At 41.7% G+C, this 11,615-nt stretch overlaps 1 protein-coding gene across 1 annotated transcript; it reads left to right on the top strand.

The window, feature by feature from the left end:
• Positions 1 to 5,717: 5,717 nt before the first annotated feature.
• Positions 5,718 to 6,380, top strand: LOC122197522 (secreted RxLR effector protein 161-like). The gene has a single exon (XM_042901722.1). The coding sequence runs from the start codon at positions 5,718 to 5,720 to the stop codon at positions 6,378 to 6,380; it is 663 nt and encodes a 220-aa protein (XP_042757656.1).
• The last annotated feature ends 5,235 nt before the right edge of the window (positions 6,381 to 11,615 follow it).

Below are 11,615 nucleotides of genomic sequence, written 5' to 3'. Positions count from 1 at the left end.
CACAGCTTTATCCAGAATATAGCAATGATTTGGATACTTTTCGTTCACGAACCCAGGAGGTTGCTCCACATACACAGTTTCTTCAAGTTCTCCATTGAGAAATGCACACTTGACGTCCATTTAGAAGACCTCAAAGTTTTTGTGAGCAGCATAGGCCAGAAATATTCTAACCGATTCTAGCCTAGCTACTGGAGCGAACGTCTCTTCGTAATCTATCCCTTCCTCCTGACAGTATCCCTTGACAACCAGACGAGCCTTGTTCCTTATGACATTACCTTCCTTGTCCATTTTGTTTCTAAAAACCCATTTGAGACCAACAACTGAAGCATCCGGAGGAGTTGGAATGAGGCGCCAGACTTTGTTCCTTTCGAACTCGTTCAGTTCGTCTTGCATTGCTTGAACCCAATCAGAGTGATCGAGGGCAGTGTTCACTGTCTTCGGTTCAACTTTTGATACAAATGAGTTAAACATACAAAACTCAACCTTTGAGAATAAGGATGTCTGTTTTGCCTTCAGTTGAGATCGGGTCAGAACCTTTTCAGATACATCACCAACTACTTGAGAGATAGGATGATCTCTGGTCCATTTGGTAAGAGGAGGGTAATTCGGGTCGAAGGTTGGATCTAGTTCAGCGTTGATCATCTCTTCTGGCTCAGACTGACTATCAAAATCAAGCATCATATCATCATGCTCCCCCTCAATTGATGAGTCTTGAGAAACATGAGGTTCAGGGGTTTCTTGCGGTGCTGGACTTTCAGGCATTGGAGCACCTTCGTTTGGAGGGGCACCTTCGGTTGGAGAGGTACCTTCTGTTGGTGAAGGACCTTCGGGTGAAGTGGCAGAGCTTTGCTCCCCCTCGACATGAGAACTTGGCTCCCCCTCGACTGAAGCATTGTTGGTTGGAGAGTCATCAGTGGGCGATTCTCCTTCATGCATTCTTCTTGCAGCATCTTCAACAATCTGCTACAAAGCTGACACAGAGTATGACGATGAAGAAGAATTCCAGAATGCTATTGCTCTTTTTAGTCAGCAGTTCAATCGTTTACCTCCAACTTCCTTTAGCAAAAATCAGCAGTTCACTAAACCTCCCTTTAACTGAAACTTCAACCCTCAAAACAATCACCCTCGATACCCCAAACACCCTCACCAATCTCTGCAACATACAAACTCTAATCAAGCCAAAGAGATACCGCAACCTGCTAAACCAACTGACTCCGGTCCCTTGACTGAAGTTAAAGAAGATGTTGTCATTTGTCATAAGTGGAATAAAGAGAATCATTTTTCCAAGGACTGTAAGGAAAATGTAGTAAAGGTTTTATCTTCGAATGACACATGAGATGGATGAAAAAGAAAAGGGAAGGGAATATGTGTCCCAGGTGAAAAGAGATCAACAAGTGTGGTGTTCGGGTGATGAGGATGAAGATTTCAACATCAAAAGCAAGGGAAAGATTTGTATGCTGGCCACTATGGATGAAGATGGGTCGACAAAGCTTGAAAAGAACTACTGCTATATGACCAAGGACAGAACTTCTGAGCATAGTCGAACAGGTAAAACTTATGATCCAAACTCTTAATTATATCATGCATGATTGTCAACCATTTCTTGACAACATTAATGACACTTGTGTTGCCGTCCTTTCAGACTATAACAAGGACCTAGATGAGAAGAACATAGCATCACAGGAAATGTTCCATGTTAGAGGACATTTAGAAGACAAAAGGGTCAAAGTGGACATACTTGACCCTTACTCTGTGGTAGTTCAATCTACTCTACCACATACCGAAGTCAAGAGTACTGTGACCATTCAGCCAATTCTTCATGAATTGACCATCGATAATTTTTGAATTTGGTCAATGCTCTCAAAGTCCCATTTCTTCCAGTTAAAATGACTCAAGTCCTCATTTTAGAAAAACAATCAAAATTTTCAAGGAAGCCACAGTTAAACGTCACTGAATGCGGTTCTCCAAAATCACATGCAGAACAAGCTTTTAAAAAACTCAAAACTCGTGGGAAAAAGGAAAGTTTTTCAAAAAACAAAACCAAAAGCTGCAAACAAAAGGGTTCTGAAAAACATGATCTAATTTCTAATGACACTTCAATCGAGAAAATAGACAAAAATGAATGTACATTTCCAAAAACTTTTTCAAAGTCCTCTGACAAGTTCCAAAAAGGTGTTAAATCTTTTCGTATATATCACTTTCAAAACTATTCTTCAGGTGACCCAAAGTGGAATGGAATTTTGCCAACTCCCACACTTCAAAAGTCATGTCAAGTTGACAAACAAACAAAACCTAGGAGGAAATCAAAAGCAAACAAAAGACCTAAAAATAAGAGGAATTCCACTGCCCAAACTTTTTCAAAACCCAAGAGCAACTCTGTTAAATCTCGGACTGGTCACAAGCCTCACACCACACCCTCCGGGCCGCTGACTAGATGTAGTGTCTGGCTAAATGAGAAAAATCTCACCTTGGGTTTTTATTATCATAGACGACCAAATCAAGTCCAACCTCATAATCATCAGAAACCTCGTAACTTTCAGAAACATCGTAATTCTCAAAAGACCTAAAAACATCCAGGTATAGTTTTGAAAGTTGATGCGTAACCTATCCCCACCATCTCCTCTCATGCGTCTAAGACAAATTATTTTGTAACCCCGGGCTACTAACTTGTTTGGGTATCCAAACTAACCGTGTAATTTTCAGTCCTTGTGCAAGGAGGAACAAGAAGAGGAGTAGGTGATCGATAGTGCCTGCTCCTTGCACATGACAAGAAGGTTAGAATACCTTCAAGATTTTAGGCCAATCAGCCATGGAGGACATGTAACGTTTAGTAACAACTCCAATGGTATCATCCGAGGTTATGGTGTTCTAACAACTGGGAACTTCTCAATACAGAAGGTTACATACGTAGAAGGTCTCAAGCATAATATCATAAGTGTAGGCCAACTATGCAAAGCAGGTCATCGGGTTGAGTTTGGTAATGAATTATGCTATATCATGACAAGCTTTAGGAGCACCTTCTTGATCAAATCCAAATCCGAAGGGACCATGTACCCTTTGGATGTCTCATTGATCATTGGGAAACCACAATTATGCTTTCTGTCTAAAGCTGTATCTGAAGTCAGCTGGTTGTGGCATCACAAGCTAGCTCATCTAAACTTTCGGTACATCAAAAATCTTGTCACTGAAGAACTCGTCCGAGGCCTCCCAATCCTAAAGTACAACAATGAAACACTCTGCCCTACTTGTGACCGTGGAAAACAATCAAAGGGAAGTCACCCTCTAGTTATTGATTCATTAATTTCCGAACCTCTAGAGTTGCTGAACGTTGACCTCCGCGGTCCATCTACCGTAGCCAGTCTCCATCACAAGAAGTACATACTGGTTATAGTTGATAACTTCACTCGTTTCACATGGGTTTTCTTTTTGAGACTCAAGTCCGAAACACCGCAGGTCCTTATAAACTTCATTAAAGAAATTGACCTCCAAATCAAGCTACCAGTTCGTAGAATCCGAAGTGACAATGTAACCGAGTTCACTAACCATCTCTTGTATAATTTCTTAGTTTCCAAAGGTATTAGTCACAACTTCTCTGCTCCCTACACAACGCAACAAAATGGAGTAGTAGAGCGAATGAACTGTACTCTGGTAGAAGCAGTCAGATCTATGTTAAACTTTGCAAACCTTCCTCTATACTTCTGGGCCAAAGCAGTGTCAACAACATGCTTTGTCCAAAACCAAAGCATTGTCTGCAAGCGTCTCAACAAAACACCTTATGAAGGCCTCAACAATCGTAAACCGAATATCCGATTCTTCCACATATTCGGGTGTAGGTGTTTTGTGATCAACGACAAGGATCATCTTAACAAATTTGCACCAAAGTCAGATGAAGGCATATTCCTTGGCTACTCAACAAACAAGGTGGCATACAGAGTCCTTATCAGATGCACATGACTAATTCTTGAAAGTTCAATGTTAAATTCGATGACAATTACGTCCGCAACACTACTCCTTCGAGTGAAACAAAACCAGTCTTGGAAAGTGATATCCCAACCTCTTTGGGTCCTTTGAACATCGTTGAAATCAACTATGACGACCTATTCGATTCTGTAGATACTGCTCAACTGTCCGAAATTCTTGTATCCCTGGAAGCTCAGCAACAACACACAGAAGTATTTGGACCTTCCATCTCTGATGCCTTGTCTCATGGAACATCCACCTCGCCGGTTGAGGTAGAAAGCAATCCATCGAGGTTCCAGTTGTTGAAGATGTGGCTCCCGTTTCCATCCGCAGAGGTTCTAATCCATCAAATGCGTGATAAACCTCAGATCAGTTCTTGTGTCAAGATTTTCTTCTTCATCCGAGTCAGAGGAACGCAGAAGTATCCGGACCTTCCATATCTGATGACTTGTTTCATGGAACTTCCACCTCGCCGGTTGAGGTTGAAAAAGATACTACGATTCTTACGACAACCATCGAGGTTCCAGTGCTTGAAGATGCAACTCCCGTTTCCATACGCAGAGGTTCTAATCCATCTAATCCTACCTCTGACTCGGATGAAGAAGAAAATATTGACACAAGAACTGATATGAGGGTTATCACGCATTCTCTTTCCCAGGGGAACCATCTTTTGTTCATGAGGAACTCCCATATGCAACCCAGGGGGAAACTCATTCTGATCCTACTCCAATCCAAGTCCAAGATACTTCTGCCGGCTGCTCACGAGTCGAGGGGGAACTGCCCTCTCCGACCGCATAATCCTCCGATGTTGTTGACATCCATTCCACCGCGAGTGATGATCATCAACAATCACGTTTACATATCTGGACAAAAGAACACCCTCCGGGTCAAATCATTGGAAACCCATCTGCTGGCATACATACTCCATCTTCTCATGATCTTACAAACCATTGCCACTATGCATTATTTATGTCCGCAGTCAGGTGTCGATCCATCAAGGAAGCTCTCCTAGAGCCTGACTGGATCTCTGCCATGCATGAAGAGTTAGCTAAATTTGAAAGAAACAAAGTGTGGAAACTCGTTCCGAAGCCTAAATGCCACATTGTTGTTGGAACAAAATGGGTATACAAGAACAAGCTCGATGAATCCGGTGCGGTCGTTGGTAACAAAGCAAGGTTAGTTGCAAAGGGGTATAGTGAATTAGAAGGTGTTGACTATGATGAAACATATGCCTCCATAGCCAGGATGGAAGCGATACACATCTTCTTAGTGTATGCAACACACAAAAATATCAAAGTACATCAAATGGATGTAAAAAGCGCTTTCTTGAATGGTAATTGAAAGAAGAAGTCTACTTGTAACAACCTCCAGACTTTGAAAGTCTAGAGTTCCAAGATTTTTGCTTCAAGATTTAGAAAGCAGTTTATGGTCTTAAGCAGGCACCGAGAGCATTGTATGAGACTCTCTCTGAGTTCCTTGTCATGTCTGGATATAAAAGAGGAGTGATTGATCCCACATTGTTTCAAAAAGTAAATGGTAATCACCTTATGCTTGTATAAATCTATGTGGATGATATCATATTCAGGTCAACAGATCAAGGTATGGTGGATGAATTTGCATTGCTCATGACTAAGAAGTTCCAAATGAGCATGGATAGAGAGATTAACTTCTTTCTAGGACTCCAAGTGAAACAAGTACCTTAAGGGATATTCATTCATCAGGAAAGATATACCTCTGAACTGTTGAAGAAGTACTCAATGGATAACTGTTCCTCTGCCAAGGTTCCTATGGCCTTCGAATATAAGATTTTTGCTGATCCTTCCGGAGAATCAGTAGATTACAAGACTTATAGAGGAATGATTGGTTCATTGATGTACCACACTGCAAGCAGACCAGATATTGTCTTTGCAATAGGCTTATGTGCCAGGTACCAAGTCGACCCCAAAGTATCGCACTTAAAGGCAGTCAAACAGATATTCAGATGCTTAAAAGGAAGCAAAGCTCTTGGTCTATGGTACCCTGCGAGGAATGACTTCAGCCTTCAAGCCTTTAAAGATGCGGATCATGCCGGATGCAAATTTGATAGAAAGAGCACTTCTGGTGGTTATCAATTTCTGGGAGGAAGACTAGTTAGCTGGTCTTCACAAAAACAACATTGTGTTTCTATGTCTACCGCAAAAGCAGAGTTTGTGGCCGCATCAAGCTGTTGTTCTCAAGTCCTATGGATGAAAACCCAACTGATGGACTACGGATACAAAATGTTGCGGATACCGATTTACTATGATTCAGAGAGTGCTATAGCGATTTCTCATAATCCTATTCATCATTCGAAGACGAAGCATATTGAACTTCGGTACCATTTCATAAAGGACCATATACTCAAAGGTAACATTGAACTAATCTTTTGTCCCATCTCATGAAGAGATTGCAGATGTGTTTACAAAGGCAGTTGACGCAACAAAACTTAATCGTTTTCTACAAATGTTAGGGATGATGAATCCTGATCCACAATTCTTTTTGAATTGATAGTTACCGCAGACCATCTCTTGTCTCCGTTGCGGTCCTAGTAAGATATATCTATTATAGATGGTTTGAGTGTACTCTGTGTACCGCAACCATATATCATACATATATCTCTTGGGTCCGTACTGCTTGTTATTTCTGATGTTTTGTGAAGAGTTCCTCAGTTTGTACTACTGCAGTTGCATAACCATCAATCTGCAATGATGAATCAATCCGCAATGGAGGATCAATCCGCAGTCAATTTTTTTGATTTCTCAACAACTACTTTATAAATTCTCGGATTGTGTGGTATTAAATGGCTCTCATTAAATAAAAGAACATTCGTTTGTAGCATACAATGTTTCAGTTACTTTTCAAATAGTCTTTTGGTGTTAGACCTATTTTAGGTATCATGACAAATAAAATAATTTTCCATAAAAGAAATCTTTTTAGAAATCTGTTCCTTAAACTGTCAAATCCCTTTATCCCCAAGATGTCAAATCCGTTCCAAATTCATCCTTTATTCAACGGACTCTACACGTTCTCCAAACGTGTGATATTGAGCCTGACATATCATTAAATGCCCCATTTTTGAAAATTAAAATAATAAATAATTTATTTTATTTATTTTATTTGTTGTTGAAAATGGTTAAAACCCAAGGGTTTTTACGATTAATAGTTGTAAATTGGGTAAATCCAATAAACTTTTCAGATCCGGAGCTATATAAATCCTTTTTCCCTCCCAAGAAAGTTTTACGCTTTCTGAACTTTTAAAGACGATCTTCATCTTCTTCATCTCCTTGCACTCAAAAAATTTCTGCAAGTTCTTCAAACGTTTTCAACAATGGTGAAGTCTGGTGTATCAAAGAAACAATCAAAAGCTTCTAGATCAGCCCAACCTACTAGTATGAATGCACGATGAGAAACCAATCGCAATCGATTGCCTCAAGTAATTTTAGGGCAATCTTTGAAGATCATCAATCTTACAAAGAATCGATCCGTTTGGTAATCAAGTTCATCTCAACTCATTCCCTGTTTGGAGCCTTTGACTCATTCACCGATGTTGTACCACTATCTTCTCTCTTCAAATGTGCATTCTCGGCATATCGACCCCTCAACAATCTTCAAGAAGTTCACCTGAACCTAGTTGATGATTCCTTGGTCATCTTGACCAAAGAGAAGTTTCTGAATGCGATCAACTTACGTGTTCTTCCTACTACGAAGTTCATCACCCCAAGTGTGAATGACATCATCACAATTCTCTACCAGATGGGATACTAGAAGAAACTCAGGGGTATCGGCGAATTCAAGAAAAGTCAGTTGCCTGCGGTTTGGCAGTTTGTATGCCACTTTATCATCTGGAGTCTCTCTAGGAGAACCGGAGGCACAAACAATATGGGCCTTAAACTACTAGAACAGATGTGGAGCATCTTCACTGGCCACAACATCAACTATGGGCAGATCTTGTGGGATGACTTCCTCCAGTACATTCCCAAGGAGAATCCGAAGGAATCCCCAATAGAGCTCACATTTGCACTCTTTTGGTCCCTATGCATCTCAGACCTCCACCGTGATGCACAACTTATCATGGGGAATGACATCAAAATTTTCATCACTAGGGATCTCAAAAGGTACCCACCCTTTAAAGATAAATCTTTGTTTGGACCACTGAGACATCTTTTTGTCCATATTTTGATATCTGTTGGACTTGAAACTCAAGAAGTCACGGATCGTATTGAAGCTACGGAAGGTATTAACCCATACCTTCCTACCCCACCTCTACCAAGTCAGTCTATATTGGCCTTGACAGACCACCCACGATCCGGTGAGTACTGCAGCCCCAACTTCTACTCAATCCCATCTTCCACTAGAAAGACGTCTAAAGAAGATAGTGTGATCAAAGAAAGACCCCTGTGCAAGGCAAAGAAAGGTGAAACCTCCAAAAAACTCAAATCCAGGACAATTATGTCCTCAGATGAAGAGTCTGATCATAACCCTCCTATAAATGTTGAAGAGTCTGATAGTGACTCAGGTCCTATTCTCACACGCAAGAAACAAAAGACGAATCCCAGTTCTAGCCAAATGCGTATTCGGACAGATACCGCAGCCTCTCAAAAGGCTTCGATAGTCCTTGGGGTCCCTGCAGACCTATTAGCATCAACCCTCTGCAGCTACTCAGACACACCAAGTGTGTTCGTTTCATCTGAAAGTGTAGACTCGACCCCAAATGAATCCCAAAGGGATTCACTTGGTTCTACACGCCCTAAGGTCTCCAGGGCTTCCCACCTTGATTTCATTAAGGAACAAGAGTTGCGCTCCATACTTGATTCTGTTATCCAAACACTTAATACACCCTGCCAACCGCAGGGTGCTTCTTCAGCCCTAGCCAGAATTGAGCCGAGGCCACACTTGACTATGGGTCAAGGAGACCGAGGAAGCTCAGGAAATCCTACTTTGCTTACCTTACAATCAGGTGGTTTAGGCATGGTGAGCACCATTGTGCAAGGATCCATGAACCCAGGGGACACCCTGGTGCGCAATCAAGGATTTGACAGTTATGATTCAGATGATACCTGGACTCAGGATCGTCCCACTACTGAGTCCAGTATTTGTAAATACGAAGCTTTCTGTAGGGCATTCCAGGCCCGCAAGGATCAACAGACTAAGCAGAAACAATAGAAGGAGCATGAGATTCAGACTGTAGCCAAATACTGGGCCTATGCAATTAACAACGCCAACACCGTAGCCACCATCTCTAAAGTTCAAGATTGGATGACCACCATGGCCGAAACGATCCAAAAGGCACAAGCTCTTCAGGGTGGTGAAAGTCCCTCAAAGCTCCCTCCAATTACCAATATTCAGGGATCCAAAGAAGACGGTACAACGATTGAAGTCAGTTCCGGACCAACCTTTGGTCTGGATGACCTGGATATGACCGAAGTCATTCAACCAATGAGTTTAGATGACTTTATGGTGATCGTTGATGAAGACTCTTCAAGTGGTTCTCAGCACTCCACTTCCAAACCTAAGGAGAAAAAGAAAAAGAAGAAATTAGATGTGAGCCAGTGACACGCAAGGAATTTCTCAGTCTCCAGGAAAAGGTTGATAAAATATTGGCTACAGTGACCATGCCTTTACAAACCGATGTTGTTGGGCCATAATCAATTGCGGAACGGGTTGAAAGACTAGAGACCAGAGAATGCCTGGCTGCTGAACGAATATCACTCAAAGTCCAAATGGGTATCCATGCCCTCGACAACAACCGAACAGCAGACCACAAAGAGTTCATTGCTACTACCGAAAAGCTTATCAACGAGGTCATCGTAATTAAAACAGAACTCCAGTCTTCGATTGCTGATCAAACCATTCAGTCCAAAAAGCTTGTTGAGGAAACTCACAATGCTTACGAATCCACCATCTCTGTGCTCCAATCTACAATCAACAATCTCAGATGCTCCTTGACCACAAGATCTCATGGGCAGGAGATCCTCAAGCTCACCAAGTATATTCACCAATTGCTGTTTAAAACAAAGATCCCTTATAATCAGAAACTTTCTGATCTCATGAAGTCCCAATTCCACAATGTGTTCACAAAGATTGATGGACTACGTCAATGGTTTGAGGAACAACGGGTTAGTTCCCCAAAAGGGGGAAGTAAGCACTCTGATCCGTAGCTCCATCAATCTCGGGTCATTCCAGACTTTGGTCCATCTTACTTTGCCACAAAACATCCAGATCAACCATCTACAACTCCTGAAGCTCATCAATCTCCAATTTTATCTAAGAGTCAAGCTAAACTTCCCACTTCAGTGTCTTCCCCTCCAATATCTCCTCCACAGATTCAATCTGAGCAACCTGAATCGCCTCCTCACCAAGAAACTCCTCCCCAATTCAAAAACTTGGCTCCAACCATGTCATCAGATCACTCATATGACTCCCCCGTAACAAAACAAAGAAAGATCGACTGGAAGGCGGCCAAGTTCGCACAACAGATATGGAGAGACCATGGGTTCGACACTACCATGGATGAAACTCTTATTAACTTATGGGTCAATCCAACCCATAGGCTCCAGGATGATGACTACAGGCCGGTGCTGACGTATGCTGAGCCTCCGAAAAATGGCTACTGGGACATTACCATTTCCCCGAATGCCATATTCTTCATTGTTTTTTGAACCATTTGACCTAAGCCTCTCTGATGACCAAAGGCTGCCTCTGGAGTTTGAAAGACTTAACAAATTCGATGGAAACCATGGATCCAAATTTGAGGATATATTGTCATGTGACAGGCCCTCTGGAGTCAAGAACTACAAGGTCCTAAAGTTCATGAAGGCTGAGTTCATCCAATACACGTTGACTAGAAGAGGATGTGATTACATTCGGACTCAAGCCGATTTTCCATGTATGAATCTGGAAGAGATGTTTCTCATAACAAGGGTGCTTCAACTCAAATCCGAAAAACACTCTAAAATGAAGATTGCCTTTGAAAGGGCATGCGAGTACCCGAGGAGCACTGTCTACAATTTTGCAAAACTAGATGCAGATATTCACCCAGACTTGGCTCAAAAGTTTAATATTCCTACACTCGAGCCCGCACCCGTCTTTACTAAAGGATATGAAGAACGATCCTTGGGTGCAACCAACTTTCCAAAGTTGGGAGTTATATACAAAAGGGGGAATATCAATGACAAATACTTTGTCCCTATCCCTGTCATGTACCGCCTAACTCGTAGGCAACTGGAACTCACCTTGACTTCGATGCAAAGATCAAAACACACAACGGATGAAGTTAAATTCGAGATCACCCGAAGGATCAATTGGCTGAGTGAAGTAAGGAAGTTCTGGTGGTTGCTGATCAAATTTTTAAAGCTCAACAAATAAGAAGGTTAAAGAGGTCACTTAGGGGGAAATTGTTGAATCAAAAAGTGGACCTCATGAACCTCACATCCGAAGTCACCCTCAACATTACAGATTCAGCTACCACAACATGAACTGATGTCATCCGCAGCCTACCGCAACTGGAATGAAGACTTATTTTTATCTTATTTCTTTACATTGTAATGTCCAGTGTACCTTGCATGGACACTTATTTTGTTAGTCTTTTTTCAGAACATGTATTGTTCTCGGACCTCTATAAATAGAGTGTTCTGCTT

This window comes from Lactuca sativa, chromosome 4 (assembly GCF_002870075.4).
Source record: "Lactuca sativa cultivar Salinas chromosome 4, Lsat_Salinas_v11, whole genome shotgun sequence".
Classification (NCBI taxonomy): domain Eukaryota; kingdom Viridiplantae; phylum Streptophyta; class Magnoliopsida; order Asterales; family Asteraceae; genus Lactuca; species Lactuca sativa.
This window is presented reverse-complemented; position numbering and strand designations above follow the sequence as displayed.

What these genes read in the sequence shown, in the direction of transcription:
- LOC122197522 (XM_042901722.1), top strand. Translation starts at nt 5,718, where the DNA reads ATGGATAACTGTTCCTCTGCCAAGGTTCCTATGGCCTTCGAATATAAG.